Here is a 25,167-nt window from a genome sequence, read left to right as displayed (position 1 = left end):
GTTAAGAGGTTTCTCAGAGAATTCTGGAAGGAGTATCGGTGGAAAGGGAAGAAGGCAGAGGAAAGGGGTCTTAAATGAGACAAAACTTGTTTTGTGTCAGCACCACAGTTCATTCACGTTTCTGTCCTTGTTTTCAGAATTTTCCCCAGAGAATACCTCCTTCAACAGATCCACCTGTATTCCCTCGCTGATCTGCAGCAGGTGAGCTCTCAGAAGGGCCATTTCATTTCTGTTTTCTCCCTGGGAAGTTGTCTTTGTTGGTTATGGTCTAGGCACTGAATTCTGCCATCTTTGGGGTAATTTCTTCTCAAGCCCTAATAATTCTACTCAGAATGAGGGGGGGGAAACCTTGCTATATAGAGATAGTATGGGACACTAAGAATGTTGGCAAGGATGTACAGAGAAACTGGAGCTCTCATACATTATTGATGGGAATGTAAAGTGGTACAGCCACTTTGGAAAACTGTTTGGTGGTCCCTCAAAAAGTTAAATAGTGTTACCATGTGAACCAGCAGTTAGTTCCTCTCCTAGGATATACCCAAGAGAATCAAAAACTTGTGTCCACGAAAAACTTATACACAAACATTCAGAGCAGCATTACTTGTAATAGCCAGAGTAAAGCAACCAATGCTCATCAACTGATGAACACATAAAATGTTGTATATCCACACAATGAATATTATCTGACCATAAAAAGGAGCAAAGTACTGATGCATGCTACAACATGGGTAAACCTTGAAAGCCTCCTGCCGAAAGAAGCCAGACAGAAAAGAATATATGTTTTCCGACATTATTTATTTTTTTGAAGATTTTATTTATTTATTCATGAGAGACACAGAGAGAGAGGCAGAGACACAGGCAGAGGGAGAAGCAGGCTCCATGCAGGAAGCCTGACGTGGGACTCAATCCCGGGTCTCCAGGATCACACCCTGGGCTGAAGGCAGGCGGCGCTAAACTGCTGAGCCACCCGGGCTGCCCTTGACATTGTTTAAATGAAATGTCCAAAATAGGCAAACTCATGGAGCCAGAAAATAGAGGAGGGGTTACCAGCACCTGGGAAGAGCAAGGGACTGAGGGGTGACTGCTCATGGCCCGGAGTTTCCTTTGCAGCTGCTGAAAATGTTCTGGAATTATATGGAAGTGATGGTTGCACAACTGTGTGAATATACCACAACCCACTGAACTGTATACTTGAGAAGAGTGAATTTTATGGCATGTGAATTACATCTCAATAAAAATTGTACAAGGAAAAAAAAAGATCTAAAAGGCATTGCCTCAAGGAAACTCTGACTTGTGCTTAGGTCAAACAGTTGGAGGACTTTAAAGTTTAATAAAACATAAGGAAGCATATGAGAGTCAAAAACCATCTTTTAAAACTTTTCCTAGTTCTTGTCCTTTTAATAATTGACCAGGTTAGCAACCAGGAAGAAAACCAACATTTTGTCTGTTCAACCCAAAGTTCTGAATATGGTAAGCTTCAGTTAATCATTTAAATCAACAACTCACTCCCTCAGAAGCTTTTAGACACTAACTGAAAGCAGAACTTCTTTCTAGAGTCAAAATTTTAAAAAATAATTAATTGTGACAGCTTTTGGAGCATTTCAAACTGCACCAATTCTGTTCTGTTTGTTGTTTTCCTCACTGGTTGCGTTACCCAGGGAAAAGAGGTCAACTAAAAAACTGTTCAGATCCTTCCGTCATTTTCCAAGACTTTAAATTACTTTTTGTGTGTGTTCTTTAAAAGACTTTATATTTGTTTATTCATGAGACACAGAGAGAGAAACAGAGACACAGGCCGAGAGAGAAGCAGGCTCCATGCAGGGAGCCCAACATGGGGCTCAATCCCAGGACCCCAGGATCATGCCCTGAGTGGAAGGCAGATGCTCAACCACTGAGCCACCCAGGCGTCCCTGCTATTGCTTTTTAACTTAAAGACTTTTGTGTTTTCTTTGTATACCCTAAGGGATGAAAGTTATTTTAAAGCATTTATTTTTAGAGCATTTAGTTGGAAAGGTCCAAGAGAATGGTAGTGTTTTAATTTCCATGCATGCATCTAATTGAACTTGTTTGCATACATCAGCTCCTCTCACTTCTTCAGTCCTGCAGACCCTTTACTACATAATCAAGCAGTAGTGATCTGCTGGCTAGGGTGGGAAAATGTATATTTTTAATTACCATTGCCCAGTGGCATGCAAGGAGGAAAATCGATCAAAATACCCATTATTCACTTAGCTATTTTCCAGGACTCTACCTGACTGTAGTATCTGAGGACCCACTTGAGAAGTATGTTTAAAGGCATGCATATAGTCTTGTAAGGGTACTTTAGAAAAACAATGGGTGGGGTCCAACGTGAGTACTCTTTGAGGAAGCCTTTCAAAAATGAATTTTGATACCAGATGAGGAGAAAGAATCAGAGAAATTCCATATTCATTTTAGGGTGTCAAAGTAGTATATCCATTTCACATGATAAAACCTGCTTTTTAAAGCTTTCCTGAGCCTTGCAGACTTTTTCTCCCCCTTGTAATAACCAAACCACTATGTCACGCAGCTTACTTAAGTCAGTGACAGCAGTATTCCTGGTGGGCCAGACCATTAGCCCCTGGAGCCCCATAAGCAGCTTAATCAGTTTTCAGCCTCAGTAGTAAAGTGATAGAGACAATCAGGAGCAGCTCATCAAACTCCCTGGGGCGGGGGGTCGTGGACCAGCTAGAGCTCTGTGCATCCATTTAATACGCAACAGCTCACTCTAACCTGGTCCTTTGTGCATGGTTTTAAGATCCCCAAACTTATCATATTTAGAGGAAGTTTAATTCAATTACTTTTTCTGCCTGAGGTGGTTTAAATTGAATTTAGCTTTTGATCTGTCTGCATCTAGGCTATCAGTACTGAAAGGCCCCTCCACCTCAATTTCCCTTGGTTTCTGAGTAAATTTCAGGCATGTTTTCTGAAACTCAATTGTTCTTGTGAGTACGTAAGAAGGGAACACAAGGGAGAACATACAGAGTGTGTTGGGGACAGCAGGCAATCCGGCCTACTGATGGAGCCAGCTGCCAGCCCTATTTTGGCCTATGTCTGGTTTCTTGGTCATCCTGTGTCACGTCAGCTTCAGGAGTTTCAGAGTAGGTTATTTCCCCCCATTCCATTATCCTTCACACTCCTAAAATAAAGATCTCTATAAAAGCAGGTCACATAAAATAACTATAGAAAAATGATTTTCAGTTTACAAGTTTTGCAGATAAGTAGAAGATAAACTAAAGTAACTGAAGAGTTCTAGATCTTGAATAATGATAATATAAATATCCTTCCTAAAGGCATAGATTGCTTTCTACAAATTCCTTTTAAGTGAATTTGGTTTTATCCATTCACTTTTATTTCAAAAACAAAATGTGGACATCTCCCTCTCCAAAAATCAAAAAAGTTAAGAACTTAATAATCACGGTAAAGGAGGACACTTAAAACTTAAGGATATATAATCTTAAATAATACACAAAACACTAGTAATACCTAAGATAAAGATGCTAAAAGAATTCTGATAACCGGGATGCCTGGGTGGCTCAGTGATTGAGCGTCTGCCTTTGGCTCATGGCGTGATCCTAAAGTCCTGGGATCGAGTCCCACATTGAACTCCCTACAAAGAGCCTGCTTCTCCTTCTGCCTATGTCTCAGCCTCTCTCTCTGTTTCTTATGAATAAATAAAATCTTTAAAAAATAATTCTGATAACCAAAAAATTTGCTCTCTTCTTACATCTCTGTTTTCATTTTTATATTTATTAATCCCAAAGTTTAGGAGATAGGCTCAATTCAACAATTTGGCTAAAGATTTTAAGCTACTGTAATGCTTCTGAAGTTTCATTCAAGACCATCCTCCCCCCCCCCCCTTCTCATTATTTGAATTTACTGGCCTCCTTGCAGGTGTTCTCCTTTACTCCTGTACACTTGGATATAAGGAAACAAATAATAGCACAGACGGACACTGCTTAGCAAAAGGAACTCCCTCCAGTTGTTCTGAGAGCTGTAGTTGCCTGCCCGCTAGCCAGTGAGTGCCAGTTATTGGCAAAATTTGTAGCTTATGCTGGTGCCGAGTTCCTAATTGTCGATTTATTTCACCAGTCATTAAATTGTTTGCTGGGTTTTACTAGTACCTCATAAAGGTAGTAGTTGAACACTATGGTCATTACCTGACTATAATCAGTTGATAGCATTGTAACATGTCACACGTAAGATAGAACCAAGTACTTGTGCCTTGTAGCAGGTCCAAGGAAGGTAAAATATGGGAGCATAGGCTCTTCAAATCCTAGGAACTTGGAGGGGCGGTGACTTGAGCCCTTCATTTCTTCAGTTTAGAATTTCAGGTGAATTTCTGTTCAGCTCATAGATATTGTTAGAAAAAAATTATTCAATCCGTGTTCTTTGAATGTAAATCTAACATACTGCTGATTTTTTAAAAAAATAAAATCATATAAGCAGAAACTTTCTGGAGGAGGTGTGAATGCAGTGTTTTGGTTTTTTTTTAACTGAGAGGAGTTCAGTCTAAAGGATTGGGCAGACAAGGATGAAGCCTATGTAAATGAATGGACAGTACTGAGGCATGTTTTGAATGGGGAAACTAAGGCACTGCTTTTTAAGAGCTTTCTCCTACATTGATACTTTAAGAGGGGGAAGTAGAATGGAATTTGTGTCTTGCTATTTTCTGTCTATCCAGCATTATCACAAGTCCACAGGAAGGCTTTAAGATAGGAATACAATAGGGATCCCTGGGTGGCGCAGCGGTTTGGCGCCTGCCTTTGGCCCAGAGCACGATCCTGGAGACCCGGGATCGAATCCCACATCGGGCCCCCGGTGCATGGAGCCTGCTTCTCCCTCTGCCTGTGTCTCTGCCTCTCTCTCTCTCTCTCTGTGACTATCATGAATAAATAAATAAAAATCTATAAAAAAAAAAAAAAAAAAAAAAAGATAGGAATACAATAAAAAGATAAGCCCCAATGAGAGAGTAGGAACAATACTAGAACTCTCAATGCATTAGCTTTCTGTATTAGCTCTCTCCTTTCCCTATAAAGTCTGTGACAAACCATCTCCTTACTTACATTGCTGATAAGAAAATTCCACATTGTACCAGTAGAATACATTAGTATATGTAAGTAATGTTCAAGAGATCATAGTTGCTCTTAAGGAGCAAATCAGAACCCTGGTTTAATAGCTCATTCCTCAGACGGTGTAAGTGATAAGAGAATTCTTCTCAAGTTCCTTCTACTTGCTGAAAGGAAAGATCACATTTATGTTCTGAATTTTGGCAAGCAGTGCTCTTGTGACAAAACCTAAAATGTATATTAATGACTAAATCTTCTGGTGTTACTCACCTTTAGGGCATATGTAAGCTAAGCATTGAATGATTCCATTTGTATGTGATTCATGAGAAAGGATACTGGATGATCCCACAGGTGAGGCAGCTGGTTAGACTAGCCCCTCCTAGCCACCTGCTCCACCGCCTACCACCTACCTGCCAACACATACACCCATCTTCCAAGGGCCCTAAATTTTCCAAACTAGATCCTACCTTCAAGTTAAGGCAATTTAGATTCCAGTAATACAAAATATTACCTGAGGAGAATAAATTATTTTGGCACAAATTCTTTCATCTTATTAATAAGTTAAAAGCATGGGATGGTATTCAAGGGGAGATACATTTCAGCAGATATGATGATGAAAGAAGATGGAACAGTCTGGAATGTTGTCTGTACTTACTAACAAGATGTGAATTGGGAAGGATGCCAGAGAAGAGGGTCCATAGCAATCAAGAGCCATGAAGAGAGAGAGGTAAATCAAATGCAGCCTACCTTTCTAGAGTTGCCTAGAATGCTAAAGCAGTAAGCGCTTATGCTAAGCAACTGGGCATGTAAATATTCAATGTATCAACAGATGGATGGATGGATGAATGGAAGGATGGATGAATATATATACACTATCCCAGTGTGTATTAGCACACACTCTCCCCAGAGAAAAACAAACTAATTTAATGTTAGACCCGAAACAAAACATTAGAAATGCTTCTCTGTAAAACAGCAATGCACAGAATTCTAAAACCAAATAAAATCCGTGCTTTTTATACATTGGGATAATGGCACGTTGTTCATTGTTGCAAACTTTCCAAACACTAAACATTCCTGAACAGCTAGCCAACTTTTCAGTTAACTTTTTCACTAGTCCCCCACACCCATATGACTTAGGCGTTGTCATCTCAGTGATCTAAGCATTTGTCAAAATGGTCACCAGAAACAATAACATAAACGGTGGTCCTACCATGAAGGTTATGTAGTGTTTTCTAGCTAGTGAGGACAGTCACCAAAGGCAATGTTTAAGACATTTCGAGGGAACTTTTTAAAAACACACTTTGCTGAATTCTTTGAGGAAGTATGTGAGTAATTTTGCATGGCCCTGCCCCACCAAGCAAACAACCAGAGAAAGTTATTCTCTGTGGGCGCTATTCAGAGTCAGCAGACAAAGGCCGAGCCTGAGTGGGCACCCAGCACAGCTGCCCTTTCACCGAAGAAGCAACAGGTGATGACCTTTATTCACACAAGGCTGACATCTTTGAATCCACAGTCCACAGGGAGACAGCGCCTCGGTGCCCACAACCAAGTCACCAGTCTCCAAGCTTCAGCAGCCTGAGGAACTTGTATTCATAGCCTCTCAGCACCCCTGATCCCTGCTCCATTGTCCACCCCTGCGTTAGCGGGCAGGGTAACTAATTAGGAGCATTCGGATTTAACAAGCAGAAAAACAAAGTGTGACAGCTTGCCTGTGTTGTTCCACGTCCAGGGCCTGTGTCTGCCACAGCCATCATTGCCTTCAGAAACTTCTGAGGTAATCTGGAGCAAGATAGGAATGAGGCCTCCATTAAAACATCACTAAATCTCTGTTAGCTACTTTAGCCAGAGTTGTTCTAATCAGTGAGTTAGGAAGGAGGAACATAAATTATTGGGGGGGGGGCCCCACAAATCATGCCTTTTTAAATAACCAGATATTTCAAAAGTGAACGCATGTTTCAAGAGTAAAGGGAAGGAACTGAATGTTGTTTGAAGAACTGGCAGGCTGGTACTAGAGCAAATGCAAAGTCACGGTTTCTTAGGAGAGGTGTATCTTGAGTATGCGCTGAATAGTTCAGGCCTCATGCTCAGTCTTGCAGGACGTCTGACAGCCAGGGGGAAGGGGAAGTGACAACTAATGCTCAGTGCCTGAACTGGAACCTGGGCCTTCTGACTCCTCGGCAGGAGGCCTTCAGTCCTTGGGGTATTGACTATTGATTTATTGGTGTTTTAGCAATAGAGCCAGTTAGCCGAGTGGGTAAAAGCAAGGGTTTAACAAGGTGGTGATACAGATAATTTTTTATGCCAGCTGGTTAGTCTTTCTTTGCTCAGAGAACACTTTGTCTGCAGACCTGGGCACCTCACCCAGCTACGTCCACAGACACAGTGAAGGATTGGGGAAGGTGGGCAGGGCAGGGGCTGTGGCACAAACTGTGGGTAGCTGAGCACAATGTGTTGCTCTTCTTGGGAATCCGGGGCAGAAAGTGGACCGTATGCTGTAAGTGCTGGATAGAGAGCCACATCCTCCAGGTGAGAAAGAGCTTGGGGGAGATAAGATTCCCAGAAGCCATAAGTGAGCCCAAGTGTAAGCACCATGATAATAGATGAGGTGGCAGCCACAGAACTGGGAGGTGCTCAGTGCCAAAATCACTTTCCTGGAAGCCAGTTTCCCTGGAAGCCCTGCTTCTACTTTGGCTTCCAATCAGCTGGGTTTTTGGTTGTTGTTGATATGGGGTTTGTATTATTGTTGTTTCCCACTTCTAAAAAAAAGCAGCTAGGATACCGGCAAGGAGAGGGCCTGATTTCAAAGACTTTACTTAAAGATACAGAGTAAGGTGAGCGTCAGTCTTACTATTGGTGGAATCAGACCCTCCCTGCCCAGCCCCTCAGCCTGCCATTTCACACACAAATGTGGTTAGCCGTTGGGAACAGGCAAGAATGGATTGGCATCAGACCCAATCTATCATGCGGTCAGGGAAATAACTGCCACACCAGTGGTTGCTTAGTGGGGCATAAGTCTGTGCATTAGTTGTCTATTGATATATGACAAATTACTCCCAAACCCAGTAACCTCAAACAAAAGTAAAGCCTTTTCACCCATGGTTTCTGTGGGTCAGGAATTTGAGAATAGTTTAATTGGGCATTTCAGGCTCAGCCCTGTTAGGTTGTAGTCCAGATGTTGTTTGGGAGAACTCATTGGAAGAAGCCTTAACTGGAGCTGGAGCATCTGCTTCCAAGGTGGCTTACTCCCACCTAAAGTTGATGCTGGTCATTGGTGGGAGGCCTCTGTTCCTCCTCACATGGGCCCTCACTGCAGGCTGCCTTGTGAGTGATCTGAAGCTATCCTTTGTAAGTATTTGCCTCGCAAGTCTGATAGCCATCACTTCTGCCACATTCAGTACTTTGGAAATAAATTATAGTTTGCAAAGATGGTTTTAACTACATCTCCCATCCCACATGCCCTCCTTGCAGCATTGTGACTCTGGCATTCCTCCCATCAAGAGGTGGGGGTCTGTGTTCCCTTCCCCTGAATTTGGCTGGGCTTGGAACCGTGGAAGTGATGCTAGGATGCTATGTGGCTTTCAAGGCTGGGTCATAAAAGATGGTACAGCTTCAACCCAGCTGTTCACTCTTGGATGCAGACACCATGTTGTAAGGAACCCTAAACCAGCCCATGCACAGAGACCACAAGGAGAGGTCACATGTAGTCATTCTAGCTGACAGTCATCGTCAACTACTAGGCATGGAGATACTTTCAAAGGATTCTCATCTCTAGGATTCCCATTCCCATCTCTAGATGCAACAGGTATGGAGCAGAGAAAAGCCATCTCCACTATATCCTGCCTAAACTTCTGACCCACAAATTCTGAGAATAAAATGATTGTTTTATACCACTAGGTTTGGGGTATTTTGTTTTGCAGCAGTGGTCACTGGAACACCATTAACTGAACTGTTATAAGGCTTCCTGGAGGCTGCGATCTAAGTTAAAATGTGAGGGCCTATAGGCAGAAGCCAGATGGAGGGGAATGGGAAGAGAACTTTCAGGCCTTGATCATTTCAAACCCATCAACGATCTAATCTGCATGTTTCTGTCATGGAGGCAAACAGGGAAAAGTTTTCATTACTGACTTTGACATTTCTGAAGAACATTTTGTCTGCATGCTTCAGGATTATTTTGATAAATTGTCTCAACAAACATTCATGGAATGAGTATGATGGGATCACTTTACTTTCCTCAGAAATGAATGTAATAAAAAAAGTCTGTGAAAAAGTCTTCAGGCTAGAGCTACAAAGAACTTGAAGTTTATATTTTTTCTACCTGTGCTGCTGAAACAGGAGTCAAATTCTCAGTCACCAAACCTCTGGCTGGGTGTCTCCTCTCCATTCATTCATTCATTCAGATGTTAAGTACGGCGCTATGTCCCCAGAGCTATGCTGGCCCTGAAGTTGAAGCAGCTCATTTACTCAGAAAAAGACTACTAATTCTTACTGATTCTGGTCAAACTCCTATACTGTCTGTGCCAAGAACTTCTGGTAGAGGCTGCCCATGACTGTACTTAACCTAATGACATCCAGCAGGACTTTATCCTTGATGCCTCATGCCAGCTACTCTGCCACATTTATAGTTGGTCCTCAAGGGGCCTCAGGGATCAGGTCTAGTCAGGTGTTAAAGGCTAAGGAGGTTTTCACAAAGTTCATTCACTTGATGTTGCTCCAGAGATGGAGCAGGATGGCAGGCTCACAAGACAGCATTAATACACATGTCTTTGATGAAGTCCTTGGCGGCATCAGTTGGTGGCCTGCACTTCCATCTACATTTGGAACTTGTTGCTTTTCAATAATACTGCCCCCATCTTTCTGAGGAAAAAGTGGAAGGCCATCTAGGGCAGCTTCTCTTATTGTTTGTTTTTAAATTTCTGGCTAAATCCTGGTGAACCATCAACACATTTGCTCCTAGAATTTTAAACAAGATTAACATCACTTGTGACAGCAGGGAAGCTCTTTATAGCCCAACAAATCAAGGAGAGGTATAGGGAGCAGCACGAGTCACTCAGAAAGCTGAAGCATTAATAAGCCTAGACTTCTGTTAGCTGTTGAACAGGTTCCTTGTCATTCAGAAATTCACTTTTTTCCTGAAAGCCAGTCATTCATTTATCTATCCATACAAGAAGTGGTAAATGTTGTATTATGTACCAAGCACTTACTGTGCCAGGTACTGGGGACAGGACCGAAAAAGCATAGCGCCTACCTGCCTTCTGAGAACATTCTCTCCTGGTTCTGTACTGACATGCCAAACACATCGCAGGGGCAGCCTAACCATCCCATTCTGCATTTAAAGGAGACCCATATGGCTTTAGAGCAGGGTCCCTGCAGGGGCCAGGCAAGTGGCATCCGTGCCTGAGGCAGGCCCAAGGGGAGACTTAAGGTCGTGAGGAGAAACCAGAGAGCTGTCCCTCTCTGAAGGGGACAGCTGTTATTCAGTGGCCCCAGAGTTGTCATCTCTTCCCATTTTCCAAGAGAAGCCGGAAATCCGTATTTTTATGTGAAATTTCTCAATATTTAAACACTCTGCGGGCCAAACAAAACATAGCCACTGGTTTTGACCTCTGCTTTATAATAGAGAATGCCTGCTTTTGTTCCTCCAAAACTAATGAATGCTCAATTACGAGAAGGAATTTGGAGGTTGGTGTTAGATTGTGCTCCTCAAAAGGCTCCGGACCCCATCCTAAACTCTTGAGATACTAATTGACAGACTTGCACAGGCTGACAGCTGGACCCTCAAAGTAGACACACACAAGAAAACAGGCCAGCTATTCCAGGTCACTTTGCAAGGTCAGGGCAGCAATGCAAACATTAGGAAGGCTGAAGACAAAGGTCAGGTGGCAGCAAGGAAGCCCTCCATTTTCTCGAGCTGTTGATTAATAAATCATATTCAAGAGATATCACCAGATTCCCTCTCTCTGGGACTGCTTTGTGAGGTGGAAAATTAAATACAAATCAAAATGAAGATGGCCATCAGGAGCTTTTAGGAGACCAGCAGGCCACTGTGAGGCCAACATAGGATGAAGTTTCTGCCTGGCACAAAGATCTCCAGAAGGGTGATGATACCCGATGTTGGCTATTGCAGAAGGGCTGGATGGTACAAGGTTATACACTCAGAGCCTAGCTGCCCACATTCGAGTGCTAGCTCGCTCCAGACTCACTGGGTGACCTTGGACAAGTCTCTTCTCTTCATAACTCAAGAAACACTTCATCTCCGAAGTTGGGGGTAATAGCTGTACCTTCCCCAAAAGTTGCCAAGAGGTTTAGAGGACTGAAGACATTAAGGCCCTCAGAACACTGTTTGACACATGGGGCTTAAGAGCTACGAGCTTCACTAGTGGCACAAGTGCCAGGGTTAGTGATGGCTACGAGGTGTGGACCTTCCATAAGTGGTTCCCTGTGCTTTCTTGGGCGCCACCAAGACACTGCATCAGTGGACCCCGGACGCAGCCACCACCACAGAAGTCACGCCTGCCATACCTGTTTTGCCCCTCAGATTCTGCATGGGCTCTGGGTCACAGGACCCTGCAGCAGCAGCAGCTATACAGTCCTTGTGTTGACTAGCACCGTGATAGGGAAAGTGGAGAAACCCTGGTGGGTTTCCTCCTGCTTCCAGGATGGTCCTAAACCAGACCTTCCCCGTGGCCCCACAGGGGAACTGCTCTTCCAGAGCCTCCCACCCCCCCACCCCCATCCCCATCCCCAAGCTGGACGAGCAGTGAGACCTCCCCAGAGGGCCAGGCTAGATAGAACAAGTACAAATCACATGCTGGCCTCCCAGGCTCACCATCTTTCTTTGGTCTTGCTAAGAGGCCTTTAGCACGTGAACCAGAAGCTGAGTTTGGGCTTCCGCAAAAAGGTAGGCTCCTTCAGCATCTGTCTCTTAGAAGAATGCATGCCCTTTTGGTGGGTTGTACACAGATCATCTTTTCAATTTTAACAAAAAGTATGCTCTAAGTTTGTAGAATCATAGAATGTATTTTTTTTTTTTTTTAGCTTAAAAAAGACGGAGTCCACACTGTTTCTGTAGCTATAGAAGGGTGGAGCTTACCAGACTGAACTGTTGGCAGAAACAAAGAGAACCCATGTTTCCCTCCCACCTGCAATTATAGTTTTACTAGCTTGTAAAGCACACGTAGAATTTGCAGTACATTCTTCCTTTGCAGTCAGGGAGAGGCCCTGCTGTGAGTGTAATTGGCTTTCTAGCTTCCTTTAACGTGCAGGTGGAAGGGAGCTGGACTGAAGGACCTTTACTCTTAGAATTAACTGATGTTGAATTGTGTTGAAATTCCACGCATCTCCCTGAATGCATGTGTTCCATTAAATCTTAGGAGTGGAAACACAGCCTACCTCTGAAAATATCCTCATCCCTGTCCCTTCTTACAGCTTTACAAAAACGGAGTTGGTTTTTTTTTTTTTTTTAATGGATTTTTAACCCCTGAAGGGATTATTCTCAATCCTGTTAACCCATGTGTTGGAGATATAGGACATCTTCAAATGACAATTTCACACAGTACTTCCAACTTAGACCACTTTTTTCCTCCAGCTGTGGCTTCATACAAAAATCTCAGACTCTATTTCCTGGAGCCCTAAGTTTCCTTATTCGTGGAGTGAAAAGGTGGAATTAAACAATTTTTACAGCATCTCCTAGCTCTAAGACCCTGGTTCCATGATCCTTGAGAAGTGATTACATTGTAGAAGCCACTCTACATTTACCTATCTACTATCTGGGACTTTCTTGCCAGTTTTCATCACTGGGCTCTGGGCACGGCAAGAAACCTGGAATGAAAGCCAGATATCTGCTCCCTCAGTCCCGAGGGACAAATGTCAAGATTTCCAATTGCCAAAGATCAACAGATGTTTTGACTTTTTGTCCTTAAGTAGCAGTTTTAAGCATTTTCACAAATAGGATCTGAAGGACAGCTTACGAAAACCAAAGAATACTAATTTCATATAGCCCTTAAAGACAGATTAACTGCATAATACCTTACCATCTAATGGCAGTCAGAATAGTGCCCAGCACACAAAAGCTGGCCGATGAAAATGTGCAAAAGTTAATAGGCTGTCTAGTGAGTCTGCTACTAAAACGGGCAGCATCATTCAGGTTATCTGGTGAACTAGGAGTTGACATTTGTGTCAGGGCTAAAAGCAGAGAGCCGTTGCAGGTCAGGTAAAGGACAATAAAAGAATGGGGCATCCTAAGGGAAGGCTTAGGCCTGAAGAGAAACGGAATCTGGGGAAGGATGTTGTTGAATGGGTTCTTGGTTGAACAGAGGTCAAGGATACAGAGAGAAAGTCCAAGCAATCCCAGGTAGTAAAACTACTGATTTGAGTTTCATCTTTTTCTCTTTTCTCTGCCTGCTGCCAGCTGGGGGCAGGGACTGATCATCTGACAGAAGGATCAAGAAAGGGCCAGGACTCTGAGTCTGCTTGCTTCATCCCAGAGTTGTTGAGGCACAGCCTCACTGAAGACAAGGTGCCTCATTTCATAGCACTTAATCAGGGAGGCAGGAGAGGGACATTCAGAAAATTGAGGGTGACAATAGTTCATCCTTTACCAAGTCACATAATATCTCTGGTGCTTAAATTCTTTGTAAAGTGAGAACAGTGTTCTCATTAATCATCGCGATTTTTTATTATGATTATGGAGTTGCTTACCTTAGGCCAGACCCTTTCTAAATGTGGATTATCTCATTTAATCCCAATAGCCCTCTGAGATAGGTACTATTACCCACCTTTTACAAATGAAGGGAACTTGCCCAAAGTCATCTAACCCAAGCTGTCCAGTTCTAGCACATATCCTCTTTTGTTTCAGTTTTGTATGAACTATTGGAGACTTATCAAAGAATAACCTCTATGACCAGCTGCTTGATTACCCCTGCTGGGTTTTTTTTAAGGATTATTTATTTATTCATGAGAGAGACACAGAGAGAGGCAGGAACATAAACAGAGGGAGGAGCAGGCTCCTCGTAGGGACCCCAATGTGGGACTCGATCTCCAGACCAGGAATCACGCTGTGAGCTGAAGGCAGACGCTCAACCGCTTAGCTACCCAGGTGTCCCTACCCCTGCTGTTGAAGGATTCCCTACTCCAGTGGGCACAAACTTGAAACCACTACATTGTACTATTTCCCGCCAGCACTAACATTATTTCTAGAGACATCCTAGATCTACCTGGCAGCAAGGCAAAGCCCTACGTGGCTGAAGCTCCACCAAGTCTTACCACTGGGTAGAAGGAGGGAATAGAAGGCAAAGAGGGGGAACAGGGCTATGTAAATTATACCCATCACTAGCCTCAGAGTACCAGCACCACATATGTAAAAATTCCAGTGCCCAGGAGAGTCAGTATAGATGCTGTGATCATAGTGGTCAGGCCCAGATTCCCCCCCAAATAGTCCACGGCATCTAAAATTTTTACAGGTCAGTTTCAACCACTGCCATGGTGGTCAAAATATTTTCATTCTGTCCAATCTGGTGAGTCGTCAAAAACAGCAAAATTCCAGAAAAAACTGAATAGCGCACAGAATATATTATAGTCCCAAAGGGAGAACATGCTAATTGCATATGGACTTATGATACTATGAATTTCCTTTTTGTTTTGTTTTTTAAAGGATTGGACTTAGCATATTCTACATTCATAGTTAGGGCTGACCTGTGTCAGTGTGTTTATATATTTATGTATTTAGCTAGTCTGCTTCCAAAAAGGACTTTTGTGGTAGAGCTTCTTTCTTTTTCTCTTTGTGTGTGTGTTCGTAACTGGCTAATTTGAATTCCCATTCCTTGCCATTGGTTTGAATCATTGGTATATATCCTTATCAAAGATAATTCTTTGCTGCTTAGGATCCTGTGTGCCTAGAGTTCTGCTACCATTCCTCCCACAGAATGTGGTTAGAAAACCTAACTCTCCTAGAATTGCCTTCGGCCTAAAGGTTCCTTTCAGCTACTGGAACAACAGAGAACAAAAATCTGATGCAGCTGACATTTTAGGTGTGTATATAATTTACCAAATTGTTGACCACTCAGCTCTTAGTCAGTGGTCACAAAAGGAATTAGAAACCCTCCCCTGCTACCCCACAACCCAAAGAAGGAAGGGTGTTACTTGGCTTTGGCACAGAAGCCTGCTGGCACACAGTGTCAAACAGCAGCACAATGGTACATTTTGGCCACAAAAGGCTTTGGGGTAGCGGAAAGGGCCAAAATAGTTGTGGCATAAGTTGGCCAAGATATTAAGCAGATCTGAGTTTAATTTGACATAAAGATAACAACTCTTTTTTTGTTTTCCAACTGGCTGCTGCTTTCTCTGTCTCCATGGGACCAAAGATTTCAGCCAGGAGCTAGTTCATAAGGGCATTCAAGTCCTTTCAAAGCGAGACATGTAATGGTCTTTACACAGGCTTTCACGTTTGGCTGGGCAAGATGGAGTAAGGATAAAAAGGCACATTTGGGATCTGGGAGAAGCTGAAAATGGATCTTGAGGCTTGAGTTCCTTCTATGAGTTTGCTTAAGCCACATTGCCTGAGCTTAGAATAGAGAGGCAGGCAGTCTGTCTCCTTGGGATAAGGAAAGATTTGGAAGCCAGCTACTGTGAGGTCCTGGCCCCTGCTGTGTATTCTGGTTTGTTTTGTTAGCACGAGCAAGTTATTCTCGTTTCTTGCCTCTGGGGTTTTCTTCAGCACACTTATAAGCTGTGAGTCTCCACCCCACTGATGGTGGACAGAATGGGATAATGAAAGGGGTGGAGAGACAAGTTGCTTCAGCTACTTAGGATGAGGAAGGCAAAGAAACTTCAGACCTTGGAGCTAGCTTCTGAATCCATCAAGGGTGGGAAGGGGCATCACAGGGACTGAAGTCCTCTCTTCCTACGGTACTAATGGGGCTGGCTGTGCTAATTAGGGAAACCAACTAATTGTCTGAAGTGAGACTTTATTACCTTTTATTACCCACAAAGTGGGTAACAGCGGAGGCGAAGTTGCAGTATTCTGAAAAATAATCAATGAGGTATAACCAATCAAAAGGGATTATGAGATATGCCCCAAAATGGTAAATATACATTTACCACAATAAAATACTAGCTTCTTTAAAAAAAAAAAAAAAAAAATGATCATGACCACCTCAGGAAAGCACCAGCACTCCTCAATTTAGGGACTGTATTTCACGACCTTCTAAAAATTTCTTAAGGGGATCCCTGGGTGGCTCAATGGTTTGGCTCCTGCCTTTGGCCCAGGGCATGATCCTGGAGACCTGGGATGGAGTCCCATGTCAGGCTTCTGCATGGAGCCTGCTTCTTCCTCTATCTGTGTCTCTGCCTCTCTCTCTCTCATGAATAATAAAAATCTTTAATTAAAAAAAATTTTTTAATAAATAAATAAAAATTTCTTAAGTGCTAGGTACTATGTACTGTGATGCACTGGATTCAAAATGTGTAAGACAAGACACATATTCTAGATGGGCAGTAGTATCTAGTATCCTGAAGGGGTCGGGTCCTCTGAGTGGACAGGAAATATATTTAGGAAAAAATGAGCAACCCCTCATATATAGGATCTGGTGCATCTGCCTAGTTGCCAGGTTAGGTATTAAAATGTTACCTGAGTTTGTAAGGGCATTTAAAAATAATCCACATCGGGATCCCTGGGTGGCGCAGCGGTTTAGTGCCTGCCTTTGGCCCAGGGCGCGATCCTGGAGACCCGGGATCGAATCCCATGTCGGGCTCCCGGTGCATGGAGCCTGCTTCTCCCTCTGCCTGTGTCTCTGCCTCTCTCTCTCTCTCTGTGACTATCATAAATAAATAAAAATTAAAAAAAAAAAAATAATAATCCACAAAGGGTGCCTGAATGGCTCAGTCCGTAGAACATACAACTTCTGATCTCAGGGTTGTGAGTTCAAGCCCCATGTTGGGTGTAGAGCTTACTTTAAAAAAGAAAAAAGAAAAGAAAGAAAAGAAGAAAAGAAAAGAAAAAGAAAAATTCATTAAGTGGGAAATTCAATGTTGAATGCAAGTCTTTATCCATCCTAGATTCCACTAGTAAAAACAATACCTGGCAAGAGGAAGTGCCTAATAAATATGGAGTGAATGAATGAGTCAGTTACTGGAAGAGGAAGATAAGGATGAGAATGTACTCAAAAGGAGCTATGCATGAATTCAAGCTATGTTATTGCATAAGTGTGAACTGAAGATCTCACTACCATTAATCTTTTGTTTTTCTGTAGGACTGCTTAGTCCTGAGTCTGGACAACTGATTTTCAAGTAAATCTTTAAATAACCACAGTCTATTGTTTAACTGTAGCACGCTCTCTGAAAGGCAGTGTAGTGTAATGATTGGACGTGGAGTCTAGAGCCAGACAGCCTGGGCTTGCATCTTAGCCGCACCCCTTACCTGCTGTGTGACCTTGAACAAATCACTTTAACTTGTTATGCCTCAGTTTCCTTATTTGTAAAGTGGGGATTATTAAAGTACCTACCTCATAAGGTTGTGAGGTTAAGGGAGTCACAAATAGGTCAACTGCTCTGGGGAATAGCTTGGCATATAGCAAATACTCTAGGAGTGCTGTTGTTAGAAGTCCCTCACAGTCATATTAACAAAGTTCAGTTGATTTACACACTGTAGTGAAGCTTGATCATGCACCCTATGACCAGGGGTGCTTTCTTTCTCTGTTTTATTCTAACAGTGAAAACTATCCATGAATAGCAAGAACACTTTAAAAGACATTAGAAACTGAAATGTTACAATGGGGATTCCCTGCCTGGACAATTTAATATATATTTCACATCCTCCTTCCACCACTACCACCAATCTTTTCTAGTTTAGCTGGCCCCAATTTCTCAATCTCTGACATGGATAATAATTTACCTCACATGGCTGATAAGGGAGCCAATAAAACATATATATATTGAAATTTTATTGAAATATGTGAGCAAATTAAGTATAATAAAAATGCTTTTTCAAATGGCCCAGTGGAAATCACTAATACTGGCATTTTAAAAAATACAGTTAAAATAATAATTGAGGAACACTTGGGTGATTCAATCAGTTAAGCATCCAACTCTTGATTTCAGCCCAGCATTGTGAGATCGAGCTCATGTGCTGGGCATGGAGCCTGCTTAAGATTCTCTCTCTCCGACCTCTGCCCACCCCCCCCCCAAAAAAAATAAAATAAAATAAAATAAAAATAAAATAGTTGACTTATTAGTAACCATAGCTTTATAATATTTATAATACTGTTTCTGAAGTAAAAATTAGCCAAAAAAGCAGTGATAATAGCATCAAAAAAGACAACATGTAGCCATGATGATAAAGAGATAAAAATCAGAATTTGGTGGGGTGATAATGACAGTAACATTGCATTTAAGAATGATAGACTTTTCTATTATCAGGTCTTATAGTATATTCTTGGTAGTAAATCACTTTATTTGTAAGTGTGCACAAATATATATTATACGTGGTTATGCGTTTAAGGAAATGGTCTCCTTTCCATAATTTGAAAATTCCTGCTGTTTCATTAACACACATTCTCACATGATGTTAACTACCTGGTTCCTAAATTGCCCTATACTTTATACTGCTGACCTTACCTTGTGACAGAATTAATGATTACTACAAACTAGTTTGGAATTCTTTAAAAAAATGAATGAAAAACACAGAGGAAAAATTAATAACCTGTGAATGGGGAAGGGCTGGGGTGGCAGGAGCAAGGGAGGGAGGCAGCTTGGTCCAGGGACAGCCCAGGAATGGCATTGGAATCGGGGAAAAGAAAAGGAGCTGGCTGCCTCAAGACATGTTATTTTTACTGCGGCTTCTTGCTCCTCTCCACCCCCACCTCTTCCAGTCTGAGCTTTGAATACAGTTGAATTTTCACCACAGAACTTGGCTAGGTCTCCTCAGGGACTTTCTCTTTCCCATCTTTCCATAAATTATAGGTTTGCACATGAGAACAGAACAGATGATTCCCATTATCTTTTGGGTTGGGTTAGGATTTTTTTTTTTTTTTAAACCTGCCCACTCTTAAATGTGTATCCTACTTCAGGGAGGTGGAGCTTTTGTGGAGCTTTTGTTAACATAGTGGCATATCCACCAACGAATTGGTTTACTCCTCCTTAAATAGGACGGTTTTAACCTGGTTTCCTTGACCAGTATGATTCCAGTAGTTTTCCTTGGTCTTTAAATACTCAGAGGAAGTCATCGCTTCAGAAGAGCTGGGCCCTTGCCTGAGTTGTTCACCAGTATCCCCAGCACTTGCAGCAACCCCTGGCATACTGGGGGTTCTGCATAAATGTATACGGAAACTTTGCTCCTTATTTTGGTCATAAAGTGACATTTCTAGGACAGTATTATACTTTGACAAATGACCTATTCAGATCATTATAAAGTAATCAGATCCACAAGTGTTCATTTACCATTTATAGATAAGGCATAGAGCTCACTAAAAGCTGGAGCCACTGCTAGTAGTTAAGGCTTATTGAGCTCCAACCTTGGGCACTCTTTTTATATACATATATATTATATATATAAATTTTTTTTTAAGTAAACTCCACAGCTAGCATGGGGCTTGAACCCACAACCCTGAGATCAAGAGTTGCATGCTCCACTGAGCCAGCCATGCGCCCCTGGGCACTCTTTTCCATTAGCTACCTGGACCAAATGCAAACTCAGGGAAAAGGAATTTACTGCATTGCATCTGAGTTTATTCTGTTTTTCATGTCTCCCCTAAAGTACTCAAGATAAGCTTTCTAAAAGGAGTAGGTCCTAGGGAAGAGGTGCAGAAAGAAATTAGAAGATACGGCTTCAAAAAAAAAAAAAAAAAAAGATACGGCTTCATGTGACTTCTAGCATCTGGAACATTCTATTGCTTACAGACATAATAAGTAGAGTGAAGGAATTTACAAACAGTCCTTGACAGTGTAGGAAGAAAAGCAGTGGGAAAGAACAGATAATATTTTTAAGAAAGAATAGTTAATGTTTGATGCAAAACTCAACAGAAAAGCTGAGCAACCTTCCTGAAAAAGCAGAGCAAATGAGCATAAGGACTTGGCCTGATCAAAAGAAAAGCCTAGAGATTCAGAGGTCTGTAGCATAAAGGGAGGCAATTTACAAATGGGAGATGATGGCAGCAAAAGGGAAAAGCTAAAGCGTTCAACTTGGGACACTGGAAGAAGAAACAGCCAGAGCTGAGAGGAGGAAGAAGCAATAAAGGTGTTACCAAGAAGCAGCTTCTAGAGGTAGAAGAAACAGTCCCTCCTTGGCAAATGGACAGGGACTGAAGAAAACAAATACTTTAAAAATCCAGATCCTTCTGAACGAGGCCCACCATCAAGGTAGACCCAATACAGGGTCTGGGGATTGCTATAAATTCCCAAATGACCTTATATTGTAGTCTAACTCAACATGTACTTATCCACTATCTCTTGCCCTATGTAACCTTGACCAAGATCTACTAAATTAATACCCTCTCTTTCTACTTGACTGCCCTAGCAGCACTGTTGTTCCCTCTGTACTAAATATAGTTCCAGGGACAAAAGGGATGAAACACATGAAAGGCAACAGCTTAGGATATGTTAATATATGTCTTTCTTGTTCAGGACCAACTAATCCATCTCAGGAGCCCCCTAGAACGACTGCTTTTTGATGTTAGCTTATTTATTTGATGATTTAGTGATGAGTAAGTCCTCCCTTACTATATTTCGCAATGTGAATTAAATCATAACGTGTAGCCACTCTGAGGGTCAAATCCTATGTTAATTCTGTTGTTTACTCTAAATAGAGGGGACATTGATTTCAAAATTAAAAACCTCATATATTTAGACAGCCTTGTTTACCTAAGTAGTGACTTCAGAGTTAAAATCCCAAAGCCTTTCTGTATGGCATGACCTTTCTGTGTCAAAGGCATTGTGTACTAGGCCTTAAAGGCAAAAATACACCACTCTGCCATGCTCTTAGCCAAGAAAATGGGGCATGGAAGGTAGCAAACCAATGAGCAATAAATTGCCATAGACACATGTGTACAAAGTTAATAATTTAAAGTTAATAAAAAATTAAAATTTAATTTTAAAGTTAATAATTTAATTCACATTATCAAAAGAATGGTCATTCTTACTCCCTAGCTATCTGTTCTTTCCAGAAATATGTTACTATATTACTCTTTGCCTCATAGAGCTTACAATAGGCCTTCAGTATCCTAATTTGCCATTCCTCAAAGTGTGGGATATTAAGAACAATTTTTGGGGGTTTTTAAAGATTTTATTTATTCATTCATGAGAGACACAGAGAGAGAGAGGCAGAGACATAGGCAGAGGGAGATGTAGGCTCCCTGTGGGAGCACAATGCAGGACTCCATCCCAGGACCCCAGGATCATGCCCTGAGCCAAAGGCAGATGCTCAACAACTGAGCCACCCAGGTGCCCCATTTTTGAGTGCTTAATTTGCTATTTACAGTTCTAAGAGCTATACATTTATCTACTCATTTTATCCTCACAACCAACCTGTGAAGTGGGTATTACTGTTATGTCCATTTCTTAGATGAAAACCTTAGGCAGAGCAGGTAAATAACTAGCTCAAAGTCACCAGCTAGTACATGGAAAAGTCTCAGAATTTGAACTGAGGATGGCCAGGTTAGCCAGTGCTTTTAATTACTGTAAAGACACATCTGATTCCATGGATTTTCTATCAAAATGAAATTGGTTGGTCCAAGAGATGGCCTTAGACAGTACTTGGACATGTCATGAAATGATGTTTAATTGCATAATGAGAAAATTGTTCCCTTCAATTCTCAATTCTCCTTGAGGTTAAATTAAACAAAGATTTATTCTGGTGCTGCTGTGACTTGAACCCCTAACACCTGCTAACTTTGTTTAAAAAAAAAAAAAAGTTGGCAGCAGGCTCAGTCTTCCAGCCAATTGTGTTATCTTGATTTTATGGCAAGGGATACTGGCTTCCATTTATGGTATTCATATAAAGCTTTCATTTTTAAACAAACTTACTTGAGTAAACAAATGACTTTGTTTAAATAAAGCATTAAGTAAATAACATAGGTGGAATGCAGCTATGACAATGTTTGTGAAAGTGTTTTCACAGGACTGAAGTTTGGGAAACACTGTCCTGATTCTTCCATTTTGAAGTTCATTCACTTTAAAGCAGTGGTTTTGGCAAACATTGAGTGAGATTCCTTGGTGCTCTTATCAAAAAGCTCCCCACCTTTCCTCCATGGATTGAGGGCTCATCTGGGATGGAGCTTTTGCCAGGTCATAAAGAAGGGAGAAAAATAATAAAATGTGGTGAATTTTTAATACCACCCCATAGGTTTAATTTTTTCTTACTGAAATCATACGATTTCTACTTTTTTAGTTTTAAAATGCCATTACTTTCTTGTGAAATGATAGTGATATTCAATAGATTGGTCTTTAACATCCTTGGGAAAAGTAAAAACGTTAAAAATATTGATTCAGAAAACATGAAATTTGGGTGCCATTGCTCAGTTACTATTCATGGTATGATTGATTCCTCTTCATTGCCTAGCAGTCTTGAGTACTTCAGGAAGGGTGATATGGAATCATGCCAAACTCTTTCTAAAGTGCATTCAAGCATTTTCTTCAGGGAAATTATTAAAGAGATCCTGCTTGTGAAATTCTCTCATGTCTGTTCTCTAGATTTATATTTTCTTATCAGGACTGCAATGCTAATTATTGATAAAATATTTTTTGAAAGATGGTGTATCTCTGAAATAGTTACTATGAGCAACCAATCCACTGGAATACTCTTATTTGCTAAAATGTTTATTTCATTTTGCACTTCCAAAGTGGAAAGTTCAGAGCGCAATTGAGAAATACTTACGTGGGTTTTTTGTTTTGTTTTGTTTTTAATGTTGCTGCTGTTGTTTCTAGGACTCAGAAGAACAGAGAAGCTAAAAATCTTGGACATATTTAAGAAGAAAAGTCATTTTTCTGTTTTTTCATTTCATGCTTTGACCAACACACTATTTTACCCCGAGATTTCAGAGTTGATCTAGAAGTCCATTTGGAAATGCAAAAAGAGTTGTAAAAGGGAGAGGAGGCCCCAAATACCCAATGTCAAGGAGACTGGAGTTGGAAGAGTTAATTATAAAGCCAAAGCACAGACAAGAAGCAAAGTTCAAAGACTCTAGCAAAATTTAAGATGATTTGTCAGGATAGGTCTGAGCCAGGGAAGCACTGACAAATTCAAGGACCAGCATTGGCCAGCAACCCCAAATCACCAGGATCACGGCCATAGTCAATGCTCTAAGGAAGCAAATAGAAACTAGTCAGAGAGCTCTCAGACCTGAGACATTCCCAGGCCCCTGGATCACTCCGTAGACTTGGTGGATATCACTGGGTTTCATATTTTTATTTCATTAACTGTAAGATGTTTGAGTAGAGCTATCCCTTATATGGCTTTCCTTGTACCTTAAAGGATCTTTGTAGAGAGACAAGCAGATTCCCATTTTCATGTGCCCAGTAACCTCAGTTTCAGCAACAGATGGCAAAGGCTTGCCCCATTGTCCATATGGAGTCTTTCATGATCCACTACAAGGGGACCTGGAATAGCCTATCTGACTAACGTTATCTTTTTCTCTCTTAGGAGTAGTCATGACCCACAGAACCTGCAAAAAGCAGGGCCAGTCTAAAATATGTGGATGCCCAAGTAGGCTAATAATTTGGCATCTTACTGATTGGTACTCTTTAAACATAGTTTCAATATGTGGTCAAAGAGTATTTAATATACTTAGTAGATAGGGAAGGAGGGAGAGAAGCTGATTATCAATAAAAATACACTTCCGTTGAAAATGAAGAATTTAGTACATGTTCTAACAGTAGCGCTAACTTTTTAACTTATTTGGAATGGGATCCCTTAATAAGTGTTTCCATAACTCTCAACTGGATAATGTTAGTCACAGCCTCTCCACGAGTACAAGCAACATACATGGATATAATTACAAAGTCCTGATCAAAATATACTTAAAAGTTGGTGGGTTTTTTTTTTTTCCTGGCTTTTATGTCAGCAAAATGTTTCCAACTTTTTCATATACCAGATCTTGTCATGATTCGTTTTTCTTTTTCTTGGCCAATTGTCCTAGCTAGAACCTCCTGTGAAATGTTGAATAGATGTGTTGAGAATAGACATTCTTGTCTAGTTCTAATCTCATAAAATGTTTGGTCTTTCATCATTAAATATGCTTTACCTGAGTTTTTCTTGGATAGCCTATAACTGAAGAAGTTCCCTTGTTAGTTTGTTAAGTGATTTTTACCACAGATGTTGGATTTTGTCTAATGCTTTTTTTGTATCTATTGAGATGATTGTGTGATTTTTGTCTTTTATTCTATTAATATGGTCTATTATGTTGTTTGATTTTTAGATGTTAAACCATCCTTGCATTCCTGGGATAAATCCCAATTGGTCAGTGATTTCTTTTTATATGTTGCTAGATTTAATTGGCTAGTTTGTTGTTTTAGAGAGTGAGCACAGGAGTGAGGAGGTGAGGGCGTGAGGGGGAAAGAGAGAATATTAAGCAGGCTTCATGCCCAGAACCATGCTCACAACCCACAGATCATAAAATCTGAGCCAAAATCTAGAATCAGATGCTTAGCCAACTAAGCCACCCAGGTGCCCCGGCTAGTTTTGTTTTTTTGTTTGTTTTTTGTTTTTTTGAAGATATTTGTATCTTTTTCCAACTTTATAGTTCTTATCTGATTTTTGTTTGCCGTTCTTACAGAATCAATTAACTGACTTATGCAATGAAACTAATCTTTTGCTCTCATGTTAATTGATTGCTCAGGTGACTGTCAGCTGCTTCATACTGAGAGGCTTTCTCTGGCTTACAATTTCTCTGTACATGTGTTTACCACCAAAATGCTCAGTACTCAATATGTTAAAAAGTCTTTCAAATTTTCACTGCTATCTACTTATCCTCTAGAGGGACTAGTTCACATTTACCAGTAATTTGAGAAGTAGTTATGGAAACATGAGCTCACTGGCACCTTATTTCCAATGTATTTGGTGATAACATAGTGCAATTCACCAATTCATGTCCTGGGA

At 41.2% G+C, this 25,167-nt stretch overlaps 1 protein-coding gene across 6 annotated transcripts in view; it reads left to right on the top strand.

Moving 5' to 3' along the window:
* The window catches only part of PLEKHM3 (pleckstrin homology domain containing M3), a 173,482-nt gene that overhangs the window by 99,437 nt on the left and 48,878 nt on the right, over positions 1-25,167 (top strand). For 4 of the 6 annotated variants that reach the window (XM_025442008.3, XM_049106765.1, XM_049106767.1 and 1 more), the window contains exon 6: positions 138-201. In XM_025442008.3, the coding sequence (XP_025297793.3) occupies positions 138-201 (64 nt within the window). Of the gene's footprint in view, positions 1-137; positions 202-1,110; positions 4,471-22,997; positions 24,318-25,167 lie in introns of those variants that run through there. The other 2 variants (XM_049106769.1, XM_049106768.1) reach the window with 2 other exon arrangements.

The sequence above is a fragment of the Canis lupus genome, chromosome 37, assembly GCF_003254725.2.
Source record: "Canis lupus dingo isolate Sandy chromosome 37, ASM325472v2, whole genome shotgun sequence".
Taxonomy (NCBI): Eukaryota; Metazoa; Chordata; class Mammalia; order Carnivora; family Canidae; genus Canis; species Canis lupus.
Note: the sequence above shows the minus strand (reverse complement) of the source record. Positions and strands in the feature narration are given on the sequence as shown.